At 48.7% G+C, this 19,381-nt stretch overlaps 2 protein-coding genes across 2 annotated transcripts in view; one reads left to right on the top strand and one right to left on the bottom strand.

The window, feature by feature from the left end:
- pcgf6 (polycomb group ring finger 6) overlaps window positions 1–5,349 on the top strand; it is an 11,283-nt gene extending 5,934 nt beyond the window's left edge. Inside the window, 4 exon segments of the mRNA XM_080506997.1 lie at window positions 365–392; window positions 492–590; window positions 3,928–4,014; window positions 4,848–5,349. Of these exon segments, the coding sequence (XP_080363123.1) occupies window positions 365–392; window positions 492–590; window positions 3,928–4,014; window positions 4,848–4,898 (265 nt within the window). The 3' untranslated portion in view covers window positions 4,899–5,349.
- A 3,735-nt stretch (window positions 5,350–9,084) lies between these two features.
- Window positions 9,085–18,330, bottom strand: LOC308138677 (alpha-internexin-like; the record flags this gene model as incomplete). The annotated part of the gene is made up of 7 exons (XM_080507891.1): window positions 9,085–9,274; window positions 9,632–9,756; window positions 10,555–11,082; window positions 11,176–11,406; window positions 14,966–15,377; window positions 15,979–16,097; window positions 18,253–18,330. 7 exons carry the CDS (start codon window positions 18,328–18,330, stop codon window positions 9,085–9,087), a joined length of 1,683 nt encoding a protein of 560 aa, XP_080364017.1.
- Between the last annotated feature and the right edge of the window lie 1,051 nt (window positions 18,331–19,381).

Here is a 19,381-nt window from a genome sequence, read left to right as displayed (position 1 = left end):
GCTTGGAAACATTTTGTGTGTTATGATGTGAAGAATTGAAGGTGATTTATTTGATTCCTTCATAATGTGGCTGGTCAGCAGATATCAGAAAGACCATATATTGTTATTTAAACATGTCAGATTTATTCCAGGTCTTCTTCTTCTTCTTATCGCTAAAAAGAGTCGAAATTGTGAAAACCGTTGACTTTCAGAGACCAGCGGAACTCTCAGCGGAGTCGTCGGTTCTGTTTCCGTCACTGTGAATCAGTGGAAGCCTCTTCTGAGTGAAATCAGTCCAGCGTTACACAGAATGTCCACCAGGGGGAGCTGTTGTTCTACAACTCCTGCTGCAGAGTAACTAAAGTGTGAACTCTGCTGTTTGCAGGGCTGAAGAGGGAATCTGCAACTACAAGGTGAAGCCTGAAGACGATCACACCTGTGTTTGTGTAGATGAGCTTCAGTGTCACTGAGGTGTAGCTTCGTTCCTCCACTGACCTTCTGCTCCTGCTCAGCCGCTGGAGAGGCGCTACGTCCAGGTGTCGGGGGGGGCCACCATCCGCCACGTGGAGCTGTTCATCAGGAGGAAGATGGAGCTGAGCCCGAGCTGCCAGGTGAGTCTGCCAGCAGCTTACTGCTAATCTGCTTAGAGGAGCAGCGACCGGCTGCTCCTCGGCCGCTCCTCGGCCGCTCCTCGGCTGCTCCCTGGCCGCTCCCCAGCCGCCCCCCGCTCCCCGGCGGCCCCCCGCTCCCCAGCCGCCCCCCGCTCCCCGGCCGCCCCCCGCTCCTCGGCCGCTCCCCGCTCCTCGGCCGCCCCCCGCTCCCCGGCCGCCCCCCGCTCCCCGGCCGCCCCCCGCTCCCCGCTCCCCGGCCGCCCCCCGCTCCCCGGCCGCCCCCCGCTCCTCGGCCGCCCCCCGCTCCTCGGCCGCCCCCCGCTCCCCGGCCGCCCCCCGCTCCCCGGCCGCCCCCCGCTCCTCGGCCGCCCCCGCTCCCCGGCCGCCCCCCCGCTCCCCGCTCCCCCGGCCGCCCCCCGCTCCCCGGCCGCCCCCCGCTCCTCGGCCGCCCCCGCTCCCCGGCTGCCACATTCTTTACTAGGGTCTTATGCAATAGTTCAGTAACTTTTGGTCCATCTTGTACGTAGTTGATGTCGTTTTCTTTTCATTAAATAACGAGGACTAATACGAGTACTAGCCTTGAGCTACTTGCTGATAATGAGTATCAACACGAGTTTTTTTAAATGCCAGTTGTTTGTTTATATAATGAAAGAGCGATCTGCTATAAGAAGGGAGAACACACATTGATATGGTGCCTCTGAAACATCAAGTCCCAAGAGCGTATGACTGGAGGAAACCTTGCTGTGATCTACTGAGCATGTGCAGAAGAACGAGTGTTTCCTGTGGCTGTGGCGCCCTGGTTCCCATGGAGACGGAGCTTTCTAAAAGTTGTGTTTGCAGATGTTGTGAACACCCCAAACCTTCCCTTTGAAAGCCAGCATCTTTGTTTTCCACCAGTGACACTCCCTCTAGTGGACAGTGAAGGAAGTCATGGATACTTTTGAACATGAAATGATGAAAACTGCGTCAGCTATTCTTTTATTACACGTCAGGAGTAAAGTTGATCAGCTCGTCCTGCAGTACTGCAGTTGGCCGAGGACAGTGGTACTGCAGTGGTTCTGCAGTGGGCCGAGGACAGTGGTACTGCAGTGGTACTGCAGTGGTCCGAGGACAGTGGTACTGCAGTGGGCCAAGGACAGTGGTACTGCAGTGGGCCGAGGACAGTGGTACTGCAGTGGGCCGAGGACAGTGGTACTGCAGTGGGCCGAGGACAGTGGTACTGCAGTGGGCCAAGGACAGTGGTACTGCAGTGGGCCGAGGACAGTGGTACTGCAGTGGTCCGAGGACAGTGGTACTGCAGTAGGCCGAGGACAGTGGTACTGCAGTGGGGCCAAGGACAGTGGTACTGCAGTGGGCCGAGGACAGTGGTACTGCAGTGGGCCGAGGACAGTGGTACTGCAGTGGTCCGAGGGACAGTGGTACTGCAGTAGGCCGAGGACAGTGGTACTGCAGTGGGGCCGAGGACAGTGGTACTGCAGTGGGCCGAGGACAGTGGTACTGCAGTGGGCCGAGGACAGTGGTACTGCAGTGGTACTGCAGTGGTCCGAGGACAGTGGTACTGCAGTGGGCCGAGGACAGTGGTACTGCAGTGGTACTGCAGTGGTCCGAGGACAGTGGTACTGCAGTGGGCCAGGACAGTGGTACTGCAGTGGTACTGCAGTGGTCCGAGGACAGTGGTACTGCAGTGGTACTGCAGTGGTCCGAGGACAGTGGTACTGCAGTGGTCCGAGGACAGTGGTACTGCAGTGGGCCAAGGACAGTGGTACTGCAATGGGCCAAGGACAGTGGTACTAGCAGTGGGCCGAGGACAGTGGTACTGCAGTGGGCCGAGGACAGTGGTACTGCAGTGGTCCGAGGACAGTGGTACTGCAGTGGGCCAAGGACAGTGGTACTGCAGTGGGCCAAGGACAGTGGTACTCGCTGTAACCAGCTGGAGTCCTGGTCACTGGTCACTGGTCACTGGTCACTCCTCTCTCACTGTCCTCCAACCAGCACGTCTGACTCTAGTTGTCCTCCTTTAGTTGAAGAAGCTGCGACCAGGTGAAGGTTGCAGCAGCTCAGTGTCGACGGGTCAAATCCCAGCGTGCTGCCGCCGTTTCCAGAACCTCAGATCAGCCTAAGCTGACTAATCACATTAAGGTGATCAGAGGAAGGACTGAGGCCTCAGTGTGGAGCGGGGCTGTTTCCTCTTTAGGAACACATGGAGGAGGATTAGCGCCTCCTGCTGCAGCCCTGGCCTCCCGCTGCAGCCCTGGCCTCCCGCTGCAGCCCTGGCCTCCCTGGCCTCCCACTGCAGCCCTGGCCTCCCTGGCCTCCCACTGCAGCCCTGGCCTCCCTGGCCTCCCACTGCAGCCCTGGCCTCCCTGACCTCCCACTGCAGCCCTGGCCTCCCTGACCTCCCGCTGCAGCCCTGACCTCCCTGGCCTCCCACTGCAGCCCTGACCTCCCACTGCAGCCCTGGCCTCCCTGGCCTCCCACTGCAGCCCTGGCCTCCCACTGCAGCCCTGGCCTCCCAGGCCTCCCGCTGCAGCCCTGGCCTCCCGCTGCAGCCCTGACCTCCCTGGCCTCCCACTGCAGCCCTGGCCTCCCTGGCCTCCCACTGCAGCCCTGGCCTCCCGCTGCAGCCCTGGCCTCCCTGGCCTCCCACTGCAGCCCTGGCCTCCCACTGCAGCCCTGCCTCCCAGGCCTCCCGCTGCAGCCCTGGCCTCCCGCTGCAGCCCTGGCCTCCCTGGCCTCCTGCTGCAGCCCTGGCCTCCTGGCCTCCCGCTGCAGCCCTGACCTCCCTGGCCTCCCACTGCAGCCCTGGCCTCTCCGCTGCAGCCCTGACCTCCCTGGCCTCCCACTGCAGCCCTGACCTCCCACTGCAGCCCTGGCCTCCCACTGCAGCCCTGGCCTCCCGCTGCAGCCCTGGCCTCCCTGGCCTCCCGCTGCAGCCCTGGCCTCCCACTGCAGTCCTGGCCTCCCACTGCAGCCCTGGCCTCCCACTGCAGCCCTGGCCTCCCTGGCCTCCCGCTGCAGCCCTGGCCTCCCACTGCAGCCCTGGCCTCTCGCTGCAGCCCTGCAGGTTTTCAATGTTTGCTCACATCAACACAGCTGCCAGCAGTTGGTGTCTTGTTCTCCAGCTTCCTGCAGAGCGCCACATTGAAACATTGAAAACCTGCAGGCCCTGAGGACCGGGGTTCCCCAGCCCATGGAGGTTTAGAGCAGGACACGGTATCGCAGCAACACGTAACCGTTGCATGTGGAGAATGAAGTAGGATTAATGGCATTTCATCAGTTTATTGTCAACAAGAAGCTGAAGGTTCACACTCTTCTGACGGGTCCACATGTGGTGCAGGTGGACGTGGTCTGTGGCGATCACCTCCTGGACCACTACCAGTCCCTCAGAGACATCCAGAGCTCAGCGGGGGAAGGAGCACTGCAGGTAAATGGTAAATGGTAAATGGTCTAGATTTATCTAGCGCCTTCTAACCACACTGAGGCAGTCCCAAAGCGCTTCACATATCAGTCATTTCACACCATTCACGCTCACATTCACACACCAATGGGACAGAGCTGCCATGCAAGGCGCTAGTCCACCACTGGGAGCAATTTAGGGTTCAGTGTCTTGCCCATGGACACTTCGACACATAGACCAGTGTAGACTGGGATCGAACCTCCGACCTCTCACTCCGAAAGACGACCACTCTACCACCTGAGCCACGGTCGCCCTGAACCTTAAAGAGACAGTCTTAGAACGTTGGGTTGCGACGCCAACGTAAAGAACCGAAATGACCAAACCTCAACTGGAACATTTGAGTTAAAGCTGCAGGCAGCATAGAACCAGTTCATGTGTTGTCCTCTGACCAGCAGGGGGCGCTTTGTGCTAGACCTGCTAGGAAAGCCACATAAACATTAGCCCCTTTAGTCACATTAGCCACATTAGCCCCTTTAGCCCCTTTAGCCACATTAGCCCCTTTAGCCACATTAGCCCCTTTAGCCCCTTTAGCCACATTAGCCCCATTAGCCCCTTTAGCCCCTTTAGCCACATTAGCCCCCTTTAGCCACATTAGCCACATTAGCCACAATAGCCACATTAGCCCCTTTAGCCACATTAGCCACATTAGCCCCACGTCGCAACACAAGTCCGACCTCATTTTAAAGCTGAGGAAAAGATACTGGGAAGGAAAAGTCTGATAAATATACACTGATCATAAAACCTTTATTCATCATAGTCCGGTCATTTCTTCTTCTTCTTCTTCTTCTGTGGTTTTTAAGACGGGCCTGCTGGTGCTGCACTTCGGCCTGGTCCTGCCCTCCCTGGCCTGAACGCCACGGTTCCTTTATTCCCTGTTTACAGAGCGCCGCTGACCTCAGATGACCACGGGTGACCACCGGTGACCTCAGATGACCTTGGGTGACCTCAGATGACCTTGGGTGACCTCGGGTGACCTCAGATGACCACAGATGACCTCAGATGACCTTGGGTGACCTCGGGTGATCACCGCTGACGTCAGGTGACCTCAGGTGACCTCAGATGACCACAGATGACCTCAGATGACCTTGGGTGACCTCGGGTGATCACCGCTGACGTCAGGTGACTTCAGATGACCTCAGATGACCTTGGGTGACCTCGGGTGACTACCGCTGACGTCAGGTGACCTCAGGTCCGTGAAGCTCAGACCAACGAGACAAACCGTCTCTGAAACTGCATCGATTTCCTGTATTGTTCTTCTTCATGTGACGTTTAAAAGGGCTGAAAACAAAGGAAGAGCAAAAGTCTGTCTTTGTTTCACATTAATTTAAGAGCTGCTCACCTTCCTGAACTGTGAATTAAAATGGTCTTTTGTAGAATGATTACAAATAAACTTTATACTTGCTTTGTCAAAAGAAGGTCTGACTTCTCTTTGTTTTCCTCCTAAAGAAGATCTGACTTCTCTTTGTTTTCCTCCTAAAGAAGGTCTGACTTCTCTTTGTTTTCCTCCTAAAGAAGGTCTGACTTCTCTTTGTTTTCCTCCTAAAGAAGATCTGACTTCTCTTTGTTTTCCTCCTAAAGAAGATCTGACTTCTCTTTGTTTCCTCCTAAAGAAGATCTGACTTCTCTTTGTTTTCCTCCTAAAGAAGATCTGACTTCTCTTTGTTTTCCTCTGAAAGAAGGTCTGACTTCTCTTTGTTTTCCTCCTAAAGGTCTGACTTCTCTTTGTTTTCCTCCTAAAGAAGATCTGACTTCTCTTTGTTTTCCTCCTAAAGAAGGTCTGACTTCTCTTTGTTTTCCTCCTAAAGAAGGTCTGACTTCTCTTTGTTTTCCTCCTAAAGAAGATCTGACTTCTCTTTGTTTTCCTCCTAAAGAAGATCTGACTTCTCTTTGTTTTCCTCTGAAAGAAGGTCTGACTTCTCTTTGTTTTCCTCTGAAAGAAGGTCTGACTTCTCTTTGTTTTCCTCCTAAAGAAGATCTGACTTCTCTTTGTTTTCCTCCTAAAGAAGATCTGACTTCTCTTTGTTTTCCTCCTAAAGAAGATCTGACTTCTCTTTGTTTTCCTCTGAAAGAAGGTCTGACTTCTCTTTGTTTTCCTCCTAAAGAAGATCTGACTTCTCTTTGTTTTCCTCTGAAAGAAGGTCTGACTTCTCTTTGTTTTCCTCCTAAAGGTCTGACTTCTCTTTGTTTTCCTCCTAAAGAAGATCTGACTTCTCTTTGTTTTCCTCCTAAAGAAGGTCTGACTTCTCTTTGTTTTCCTCCTAAAGAAGGTCTGACTTCTCTTTGTTTTCCTCCTAAAGAAGATCTGACTTCTCTTTGTTTTCCTCCTAAAGAAGATCTGACTTCTCTTTGTTTTCCTCTGAAAGAAGGTCTGACTTCTCTTTGTTTTCCTCCTAAAGAAGATCTGACTTCTCTTTGTTTTCCTCCTAAAGGTCTGACTTCTCTTTATGTTCCATAAAGACTTGTCCATGTGGAATCAGGTCACGCTCCAGCAACATGAAATATTGAGGAATGACCTTTAGATTGAGTTTTCAGGCCTCAGTTCTAGTGAAGGCGAGTCGTCCAGGAACAAACCAGCGAGTCAATGAGCCTCGGTCGTCTGAAGTCGGAGAGTTTGAAGATGAAGTTTAAGAATAATATCAAAGTTCTGAGCACAACCACAAAACATAAATGAGAAGAAAGAAAACGTCCTCCAGTGTGTGAATAAGACAGAACACGTTTGTTAGCTCACATTTTATTTGATGCACTTTCAAACCGCAGTTAGTTGATTGGTTGACCTCGACAGTCAAACCTTCACTTTCCAAGCTGGTTAACGTTTGTAGTTGTTTACCTGTTTACCAGCACACTGACTTCACACCCAGTGCTTTGGATAACGAGCTACTTGTCCACCTACATGTTCTCTAATAAAGCTCATTATCGTGTCCAACAGGCTCCTCAATGGTTGAAGATCCCATAACCACTCAGAAATATCATTAAAATACGACTTCATCCATTCATGTAATGTCTAACAGGCCCTGGTGGTGGAACAAGAGACTGAAAACCATTTTACAATGGAGATCAAATGACCAACACAGCAGCGACTATGGCGCTACACAGAAACAACAACACAACAACACGGCTACGTTTAGGCCCCGTTTACACAACGAAGCTTCCATGGAAACTTTGTTTTTGTATTTTTGTTTCAGGAAAGTTTCACCTTCAAGCAGCAACATTTTGAATGGATGTCCGATTACATGGAAACCAGGTAGTTTTAATGTTGGGCCACCAGTGGGGGCTGTTGTGTGGTTTTCATTACAAACAACAACAACCAAGTGCAAACAATACAAATGAAACATTAAAGGGGTTATATTACATAAAACCCTCTCTAAAGGTTCTCCAGCAGGACTGACCGTCTCTCTCTCTCTCTCTCTCTCTCTCTCTCTCTCTCTCTCTCTCTCTCTCTCTCTCTCTCTCTCTCTCTCTCTCTCTCTCTCTCTCTCTCTCTCTCTCTCTCTCTCTCTCTCTCTCTCTCTCCTCTCTCTCTCTCTCTCTCTCTCTCCTCTCTCTCTCTCTCTCTCTCTCTCTCTCTCTCCTCTCTCTCTCTCTCTCTCTCTCAAAAAGTGTGTTGGTCCAAGCAGCCAATCAGAAATCAAACCCTCTATAGTGTCATCGGAGGTTCAGCCAATCACAATCAAGGTAGGCTCCTCCCCCTTTGACTCCTCCCACAATCAGGCAGCTCTGCTCTGGCACATGGCACCACGAGAGGAAGTGCTTCCTCCTCTTCCCATAGATGGGCGTGTGTGTGGGCGGAGCCAGTCCAGCTCACACAGACACAGCAGATTGTGGATGCAGCTCCTAGGATCAATGTTCTAATGGAGGAGAATCAAGTCTGAATACAAGGTTTCTGGACCGACCAGACCAGGAGGAGGAGGAGGTGAAGATGGAGGAGGAGGAGGAGGTGAAGATGGAGGAGGAGGAGGTGAAGATGGAGGAGGAGGAGGAGGAGGTGAAGATGGAGGAGGAGGTGAAGATGGCGGAGGAGGAGGAGGAGGTGAAGATGATGGAGGAGGAGGAGGAGGAGGAGGTGAAGATGATGGAGGAGGAGGTGAAGATGGCGGAGGAGGAGGAGGAGGTGAAGATGATGGAGGAGGAGGAGGAGGAGGAGGTGAAGATGGAGGAGGAGGTGAAGATGGCGGAGGAGGAGGAGGAGGTGAAGATGATGGAGGAGGAGGAGGAGGAGGAGGTGAAGATGGAGGAGGAGGAGGAGGAGGAGGTGAAGATGATGGAGGAGGAGGAGGAGGAGGTGAAGATGGAGGAGGAGGAGGAGGAGGTGAAGATGGAGGAGGAGGAGGAGAAAAGCTGAATAATAGGATTCCTTTAACACTGGGAGGACAGGGACACTCCAGTGGACAGACGACCACGTTGGATTGTTATTGTGGTATAGAACTACCAGGTCCAGGACCAGGACCAGGTCCAGGACCAGGACCAGGATCAGGACCAGGACCAGGACCAGGATCAGGACCAGGTCCAGGATCAGGACCAGGTCCAGGATCAGGATCAGGACCAGGATCAGGATCAGGATCAGGACCAGGATCAGGATCAGGACCAGGTCCAGGACCAGGATCAGGACCAGGTCCAGGACCAGGTCCAGGATCAGGATCAGGACCAGGACCAGGATCAGGACCAGGACCAGGATCAGGATCAGGACCAGGTCCAGGATCAGGACCAGGTCCAGGATCAGGATCAGGACCAGGACCAGGATCAGGATCAGGATCAGGACCAGGACCAGGATCAGGACCAGGACCAGGTCCAGGACCAGGATCAGGACCAGGATCAGGATCAGGACCAGGTCCAGGATCAGGACCAGGACCAGGATCAGGACCAGGACCAGGACCAGGACCATGGTCCCTAACCCTCGTCAGTCTCTGGAGACACATTAGAGACATTCTTCTTCTTGTCTGGACTGAGCATGTGCAGAAGAAGGAAGCTACAGCGTGGTTATGTACACGGGGCCTGAGTTACACTGGACAGGAAGACGAGCGGGACACTTCCTGTCCGTCTTCAGTTGGAGTTGATGTCGGCCTCGTCCTGGTCCTCGCCCACCTCCTTCAAGCTTTCCTTCCGGGCTCCGTCCTTGTCCCTGGGGCCGGTCCTGGACGAGCCGGCCGGCGCTCGAGGCTGGTAGCTGTAACTGGCGGCGCCAAACGACATCCCGGAGTTGAAGTGTGTCTCCTCGCCTTCCAGCAGTTTCCTTACAGGTCCAAGGAAACATGCAAGTCAAGACATGACAAGACACAAGATACAGGATGTTCCTCTCTGCTTCCAGGGTAGAACAAGACAGCCCTACATTCAGTGTCTGACGCTGTGAAACACGGGAGAGGAACCATCATCTACCAACTGAGTTCTACAACGAAACATCCAGATGTTCACTGCCTCCTGGACGTTCAACATCCTTACTTATTGCAGTTTGACACGTCTTCAGTTCAAAACTGTCCACCTTAAATATTCACTTTGATCCACAACTGCCAATCAAGTACATTTCAAATGTCATTGTTCATAGATGCCGTCCTTGTAAAGTTCCCAGTACTTGTGGGTACTCGGCCTGCACCTGTACGCAGCGATCTCGATGTCCAGGGCCATCTTGACGTTGAGCAGGTCCTGGTACTCTCTCAGGTGCTGGGCCATCTCCGTCTTCAGGTTCCTCAGCTCCGCGTCCAGGTGGCCGATCGTGTCCTGTGGCAAACCCAGTTGAGTTTGTTACAGCATCACTGGTGGGCGGGGAACCATCAACCCTCTCTGGGGCTTGCTCATGAAGACACTGATGCTAACAAGGGCGATTGACGCGACCGCAGAGGGGAACTAGTTCACGTTACGCAGGAGTTTTCAAGCACGAGTCATGATTTTAAACTCACTTTCAGAAACTACATGTTTGCAGGAGTTCTGAGCTTTCTGAGCGTATAGCATCTCAAGCTAGTGGAACGTGTGACAAGGGAGGTAAATAATATATATATAATAATTGGTTGCATCAGGCAGAAAGTGACCACGTTTCATTTCACTTATCTAGCCACTAGCCCCACCAAAGTGTAGCACTGCTCGCTACGCTAGCTAGCAGATCGTAGTAACATGAGACTATCTGTTCAACGTTACGTTTGCCAGCTCATGATTAGCGTTAGCTCAATCGCGCTGTGGTCGTTTCCCAGTGAAACACATTATGAGACTGACCTTTGCTAGCTTAGCATCATGATTCACTCCGCGGAAGTTAGTTCACCAAAGAATGTCGACTGACGGAGCCGAGGCAACGTCCGTTAGAACATTCCACTGTTCCTTTAAATAATGGCTCTAAAATAATGGTTGAGCCCTACCCTGAGACCACACCAGGGCAAGGACAAGGAAACTGCTTGTGTTGAACTTCAGGACTCACGTCAGGGTTCCAGGAGACCATGACGTCGGTTCTTACTGAATCAACACTTCTGGTGAAAAGTGGGGAGCTTGAAGTCGGACTACAGGCTCCTAGGATCTACGCTGACTTGCCTGCATGGCTGTGACCTCAGAGTTGTGTGTGTCCTCCATCTCGGTGATCTGGCGCTCCAGAGACTCGTTGGCGCCCCTCAGGGTCTCGATCTCGATGGTCTTGGACTGCAGCTGCCTCCTGAACTCGCCCATCTCCTCCCTGCTGGCCCTCACCGCCTCGCCGCTGCGGCTGGCCTGCTCCGTCAGGCTGGCGAAGCGGGCCTTGTACCAGTCCTCGGCCGACTGCAGGTTCTGGGAGGCGATGGACTCGTACTGGTTGCGGATCTCCTTGAGGGCGGAGGTCAGGTCGGGCTTGGCGAGCTCCAGCTCCACCGAGGCCTGCTGCACCTCCATCAGGCTGCTCATCTCCCGGACTTCCTCCTCGTGCACCTTCTTGAGGAAGGAGATCTCGTCCAGCAGGGACTCCACCCGGCGCTCCAGGTCCAGGCGGACGGCCGTGGCGTCGTCCACGTCCTTCCTGAAGGAGCGGAGGTTCTGCTCGGCCTCCTCGCGCAGCCTCACCTCCTCCTCGTACTTCACACTGAGCTTCTGCAATGACAAACGACAATCATCAACCTTGAAGGTTGCCGGTCCTTCCTGCTGGCCTTACCTCCTGCTGGCCTTACCTCCAGCTGGCCTTACCTCCAGCTCGTCCTCCATGTTGTTCCTGTCAATGAGGACGCGGTTCTTGTCCTGGACCAGGTCCTCCAGCTGTGAGCGCAGGTCCCTCATCTCCTGCTGGTACAGACTCGCCACGCGGGACGGCTCGCTGTGCCGCTGCCTCAGACCGCCAAGCTCCGCCTCCAGCGCCTTGTTCTGCTGCTCCAGGTGCCGCACTTTATCGATGAACATGGCGAAGCGGTCGTTCAGACCCTGCAGAGCCACAACCGGTTCAACACGGGTCCTTACCGACCTGCCATACATCGGACCATACTCTCTGGAGTGGGGCCGCGCAACACAATTCATCTGGGTGTGCTTTGCCTTATCGTACCACCTTGCCTTACCACCTTACCTTACTGTCCCACCTAACCGTACCATACTGCCTTACCTTACCTTACCACCCCGCTCAAGAGCAGGTCTTAAGATAAAATAGTTGTTAAAAGTCTTTATTCTGTGTGATAAAAAGCTGAACATTGATTTTCTTTAGCTTTAGGAAGTCCGAAGTTACTGTACATTAATACAATATTGTTACTATACATTAATACAATATTGTTGCTGTACATTAATACAATATTGTTACTATACATTAATACAATATTGTTACTGTACATTAATACAATATTGTTACTGTACAATAATACAATATTGTTACTGTACAATAATACAATATTGTTACTATACATTAATACAATATTGTTACTATACATTAATACAATATTGTTACTGTACATTAATACAATATTGTTACTGTACAATAATACAATATTGTTACTGTACAATAATACAATATTGTTACTATACAATAATACAATATTGTTACTGTACAATAATACAATATTGTTACTGTACAATAATAAAATGTTACTGTACATTAATAAAATGTTGTTACTGTACATTAATAAAATGTTGTTACTGTACATTAATAAAATGTTGTTACTGTACAATAATACAATATTGTTACTGTACAATAATAAAATGTTACTGTACATTAATAAAATGTTGTTACTGTACATTAATAAAATGTTGTTACTGTACATTAATAAAATGTTGTTACTGTACAATAATACAATATTGTTACTGTACATTAATAAAGTGTTGTTACTGTACATTAATAAAATGTTGTTACTGTACAATAATACAATATTGTTACTGTACATTAATAAAATGTTGTTACTGTATTCTCTATACTTATTAGACTGTACTTTCGTTGTCCAAATGTTCTGCATTGAGCTTTAAACTGAGTAGTTCTATTATACTATAGATAGTTTTAGTAAGAACATAACATAACACTAAAAAGTTGAATTATCTAATGTTAAAACATTTGAATCACCTGATACTCATCACATTATTCGTCTTGTCAGAAAGTTGTTGCTAAAAGAAGCGTTCGGTTGTCAGACAACCAGTCAACGTATTTTAACCACAATCAAATGTGTTTGGACGAATATAAACATTCTGTGTGAAACTAAATGTGTGTTTGTACAGGAACATTGATCCTCGTCACCACGGTGACGTGACGACATCATGACGTCATCACCGAAGACTCCAGACGTTTGGTTGTGGAGGAAGAGGGACAAGCGCTTTGTCTGGTTCCACAGGAAGTTTGGTCTTTATCATTTGAAGTAACATGAATTTAGGCTTGAGGTTTCACACGACTGGAACAATAATAATCCAGACTGGAACAATAATAATCCAGACGACTGGAACAATAATAATCCAGACTTCAACAATAATAATCCAGACTGAAACAATAATAATCCAGACTTCAACAATAATAATCCAGACTGAAACAATAATAATCCAGACTGAATCAATAATTATCCAGACTGTAACAATAATAATCCAGACGACTGTAACAATAATAATCCAGACTGAAACAATAATAATCCAGACTGTAACAATAATAATCCAGACGACTGTAACAATAATAATCCAGACTGGAACAATAATAATCCAGACGACTGGAACAATAATAATCCACACGACTGGAACAAAAATAATCCAGACTGGAACAATAATAATCCAGACTTTAACAATAATAATCCAGACTGAAACAATAATAATCCAGACTGAATCAATAATTCTCCAGACTGTAACAATAATAATCCAGACTGTAACAATAATAATCCAGACTGGAACAATAATAATCCAGACTTTAACAATAATTATCCAGACGACTGGAACAATAATAATCCAGACTTCAACAATAATAATCCAGACTGAAACAATAATAATCCAGACTGAATCAATAATTATCCAGACTGTAACAATAATAATCCAGACTGGAACAATAATAATCCAGACTGGAACAATAATTATCCAGACGACTGGAACAATAATAATCCAGACTTTAACAATAATAATCCAGACGACTGGAACAATAATAATCCAGACTGAAACAATAATAATCCAGACTGTAACAATAATAATCCAGACGACTGTAACAATAATAATCCAGACTGGAACAATAATAATCCAGACGACTGGAACAATAATAATCCACACGACTGGAACAAAAATAACCCAGACTGGAACAATAATAATCCAGACTGAAACAATAATAATCCAGACTGAATCAATAATTATCCAGACTGTAACAATAATAATCCAGACTGAAACAATAATAATCCAGACGACTGTAACAATAATAATCCAGACTGTAACAATAATAATCCAGACTGAAACAATAATAATCCAGACTGTAACAATAGTAATCCAGACTGAAACAATAATAATCCAGACTGAATCAATAATTATCCAGACTGTAACAATAATAATCCAGACTGAAACAATAATAATCCAGACTGTAACAATAATAATCCAGACGACTGGAACAAAAATAATCCAGACTGGAACAATAATAATCCAGACTTTAACAATAATAATCCAGACTGAAACAATAATAATCCAGACTGAACCAATAATTATCCAGACTGTAACAATAATTATCCAGACGACTGTAACAATAATAATCCAGACTGAAACAATAATAATCCAGACTGTAACAATAATAATCCAGACTGAAACAATAATAATCCAGACTGAAACAATAATTATCCAGACTGTAACAATAATAATCCAGACTGTAACAATAATAATCCAGACTGAAACAATAATAATCCAGACTGTAACAATAGTAATCCAGACTGTAACAATAATAATCCAGACTGTAACAATAATAATCCAGACGACTGTAACAATAATAATCCAGACTGTAACAATAATAATCCAGACTGAAACAATAATAATCCAGACTGTAACAATAGTAATCCAGACTGTAACAATAATAATCCAGACGACTGTAACAATAATAATCCAGACTGTAACAATGATAATCCAGACTGTAACAATAATAATCCAGACGACTGTAACAATAATAATCCAGACTGTAACAATGATAATCCAGACTGTAACAATAATAATCCAGACGACTGGAACAATAATAATCCAGACTGAAACAATAATAATCCAGACGACTGGAACAATAATAATCCAGACTGAAACAATAATAATCCAGACTGTAACAATAATTATCCAGACTGTAACAATAATAATCCGGACTGTAACAATGATAATCCAGACTGTAACAATAATAATCCAGACTGTAACAATGATAATCCAGACTGTAACAATAATAATCCAGACTGTAACAATAATTATCCAGACGACTGTAACAATAATAATCCAGACTGTAACAATGATAATCCAGACTGTAACAATAATAATCCAGACGAGTGTGACAGGACCAATCCCGAGACGTTGCGTCATGCTTCACCTGCAGCTGCTCCTTCTCGTTGGTCCTGACGACCTTCAGCTGGTTGTTGACCAGGGAGACCTGGGTCAGGTCCAGGGATCCTGGGAGGGGGGTGAAGGAGGCGAAGGAGGAGGTGGAGCGCCCGGTCCGTCTGAGCGAGGCGCTGCTGCGGGCCGCCGCCGCCGTGGAGCGGAGCCCCGGGACGCCCCGGAGGGACGGGCTGCTCATCCGGGACGAGGACACGGGGATCCGGGGAGAATCTCCGAAGATCTTCCGGTAGGAGGAGGAGGAGGAGGAGGAGGAGGAGGAGGTGGTGTAGGACGGAGCGGAGCTCATCTCTGCAGCACTGCAGGACTCAAGGGCTTTACAGGAGCTTAAACACCGAAGCAAGGCGGCGCGGCGGGCGGAGCCAGAGGCTTTACGCACCAGAAGCCTTACGCACCAGAAGCTTTACGCACCAGAAGCCTTACGCACCAGAAGCCTTACGCACCAGAAGCCTTACGCACCAGAAGCCTTACGCACCAGAAGCCTTACGCACCAGAAGCCTTACGCACCAGAAGCCTTACGCACCAGAAGCTTTACGCACCAGAAGCCTTACGCACCAGAAGCCTTACGCACCAGAAGCTTTACGCACCAGAAGCCTTACGCACCAGAAGCCTTACGCACCAGAAGCCTTACGCACCAGAAGCCTTACGCACCAGAAGCCATACGCACCAGAAGCCTTACGCACCAGAAGCCATACGCACCAGAAGCCTTACGCACCAGAAGCCATACGCACCAGAAGCCTTACGCACCAGAAGCCTTACGCACCAGAAGCTTTACGCACCAGAAGCCTTACGCACCAGAAGCCTTACGCACCAGAAGCCTTACGCACCAGAAGCCTTACGCACCAGAAGCCATACGCACCAGAAGCCTTACGCACCAGAAGCCATACGCACCAGAAGCCTTACGCACCAGAAGCCATACGCACCAGAAGCCTTACGCACCAGAAGCTTTACGCACCAGAAGCCTTACGCACCAGAAGCCTTACGCACCAGAAGCCATACGCACCAGAAGCCTTACGCACCAGAAGCCTTATGCACCAGAAGCCATACGCACCAGAAGCCTTACGCACCAGAAGCCTTACGCACCAGAAGCCATACGCACCAGAAGCCTTACGCACCAGAAGCCATACGCACCAGAAGCCTTACGCACCAGAAGCTTTACGCACCAGAAGCCTTACGCACCAGAAGCCTTACGCACCGAGGCACTGAGGTCCTCCATTACTTTTACACGCAGTACAGTTTTTACAAGATTTACAACTTTGATTTCAAAAACAAAGCAAACAGCCAATAGTTTCCTTCCATTTCATTTCCTCTTCTGTTTGATGGTTTTGTAGATTTCTTCCTGGTCAGTGGATCTTCGTGGCAGAAGAACGTCAATCAAAACACCTCATTCCTTCCCACAACTGTGGAATTTCAACACAATACGTCAATACTTTTACTTTTCTGAATTGAATTTGAATATTCATGTCACGGCAGAACCGGTTCTGGAGCGTCTGGAACCCAAAAGCAGACCAGGAGGCAGAACAGGTGCAAGTGTCAGAGTTTTTATTGTGAACCAGGACCGGGGAGACCAGGACCGCATCCAGGAGCGCTGTGCAGACAGGAGACACATACAAGGGACACACACCCCGGGGAGGACACTACACACCCCGAGGACACTACACACCCTGGGGAGGACACTACACACCCCGGGGAGGACACTACACACCCCGAGGAGGACACTACACACCCCGGGGAGGACACTACACACCCCGAGGAGGACACTACACACCCCGGGGAGGACACTACACACCCCGGGGAGGACACACACACCCCGGGGAGGACACTACACACCCCGAGGACACTACACACCCCGAGGAGGACACTACACACCCCGGGGAGGACACTACACACCCCGAGGACACTACACACCCCGGGGAGGACACTACACACCCCGAGGAGGACACTACACACCCCGGGGAGGACAGACACACCCTGGGGAGGACACTACACACCCCGAGGAGGACACTACACACCCCGGGGAGGACAGACAATCCCCGAGGAGGACACTACACACCCCGGGGAGGACACTACACACCCCGAGGAGGACACTACACACCCCGGGGAGGACAGACAATCCCCGAGGAGGACACTACACACCCCGAGGACACTACACACCCCGGGGAGGACACTACACACCCCGGGGAGGACAGACGACAGACAATCCTCCAGCACCGGACCTCCTCACTGCAGAGCAATCAATTAGCTGATGGCCTGCAGGAGTGTCCGAGAGGATCCGGTGCTGGACGAGTGTGAATCCTCACAATTTAATTAAGAAAAGAAACTGTTCGAAAGTGTAAAACTGACCCAAAAATAAATACAAAATTCTATATGACATTTGCTTTGTATGTTCTGTAATAACTGGTTTTATCGAAACAAGTAACATATATAAGTTGAACTGGAATGGTTTTGCTAAAAACAAAAATAAAAAAGTAGAGCTGCCCCCCCCCCCCCCCCCATATATCCCTCCTTTGAAATGTGTCAGAATTCCAACAAATGTACCTGATGGATGATTTATCCAACATGGAGGAAGACCTCTTTAACCTTTAAATCATATTTCAGTGATTTTAACCTTCAGAAGCGTGAATCCAGGGTTTGTTCCAGGTGTCGTTGCAGTCCTCCACCACCAGATGGCGTAGCAGGACAAGACGAGCCACTTACATGAAATGAAGCGTAAATAATGACCAGTAAGTTTTTTTTTTCATTTGTTTTTAAATATATAATCCTTTTTACTTTTAATTTGATAATTTTGGGGGATTTTGTATTATTCAGGGTCGTACCTGTTCTGATTCATTCATTGTGTATTTATGTTGCTTTTTTATTTCTTTTTTCAAGTTTCCAAGTTTTCTCTAAAATTATGATTTTTTTTCCACCCAGAAATATTACAAACGTTTCCCATAAATTTACATTTTTTATATTTTAGTGAACAATGTCTTTTTTTCATTAAAACAAATCATTAAAAATTACAGGACTGGATTTCAGACTCTTTTTTTTTTTTTTTTTTTTAAGATTAACAGTAACTGAGACGACAGTTTGTTTGGTTTCTCAGGAAAGACAAAGAAAAAAAACATTTGCTGTTTTTTTTGTTTCTGTTACTTCAAGAGCAAAAGGTTTACATCCATTAACCTACCCACCTCCTAACCCACATCAGGGGACAGATGTTCAGCATACAGATGTTCAGCAGACAGGTGTTCAGGAGACAGATGTTCAGGAGACAGATGTCACCAAGTCCTCCTTCATCTTCACCGAGTCCTCCTTCATCTTCACCAAGCCCTCCTTGATCTTCACCAAACCCTCCTTCATCTTCACCAAGTCCTCCTTCATCTCCACCAAGCCCTCCTTCATCTTCACCAAGTCCTCCTTCATCTTCACCAAACCCTCCTTCATCTTCACCAAGTCCTCCTTCATCTTCACCAAGTCCTCCTTCATCTTCACCAAGTCCTCCTTCATCTTCACCAAGTCCTCCTTCATCTTCACCAAACCCTCCTTCATCTTCACCAAACCCTCCTTCATCTTCACCAAACCTTCCTTCATCTTCACCAAGTCCTCCTTCATCTTCACCAAACCCTTCTTCATCTTCACCAAACCCTCCTTCATCTTCACCAAACCCTTCTTCATCTTCACCAAGTCCTCCTTCATCTTCACCAAGTCCTCCTTCATCTTCACCAAGTCCTCCTTCATCTTCACCAAACCCTCCTTCATCTTCACCAAACCCTCCTTCATCTTCACCAAGTCCTCCTTCATCTTCACCAAACCCTCCTTCATCTTCACCAAACCTTCCTTCATCTTCACCAAGTCCTCCTTCATCTTCACCAAACCCTTCTTCATCTTCACCAAACCCTTCTTCATCTTCACCAAACCCTCCTTCATCTTCACCAAACCCTTCTTCATCTTCACCAAGTCCTCCTTCATCTTCACCAAGTCCTCCTTCATCTTCACCAAGCCCTCCTTCATCTTCACCAAACCCTCCTTCATCTTCACCAAACCCTCCTTCATCTTCACCAAACCCTCCTTCATCTTCACCAAACCTTCCTTCATCTTCACCAAACCCTCCTTCATCTTCACCAAGTCCTCCTTCATCTTCACCAAGTCCTCCTTCATCTTCACCAAACCCTTCTTCATCTTCACCAAACCCTCCTTCATCTTCACCAAGTCCTCCTTCATCTCCACCAAGCCCTCCTTCATCTTCACCAAGTCCTCCTTCATCTTCACCAAACCCTCCTTCATCTTCACCAAACCCTCCTTCATCTTCACCAAACCCTCCTTCATCTTCACCAAACCTTCCTTCATCTTCACCAAACCCTCCTTCATCTTCACCAAGTCCTCCTTCATCTTCACCAAGTCCTCCTTCATC

Source organism: Blennius ocellaris (assembly GCF_963422515.1).
Source record: "Blennius ocellaris genome assembly, chromosome: 13".
NCBI lineage: Eukaryota > Metazoa > Chordata > Actinopteri > Blenniiformes > Blenniidae > Blennius > Blennius ocellaris.
The sequence above is the reverse complement of the archived record's forward strand: the minus strand, read 5'-3'. Positions and strand labels throughout refer to the sequence as shown.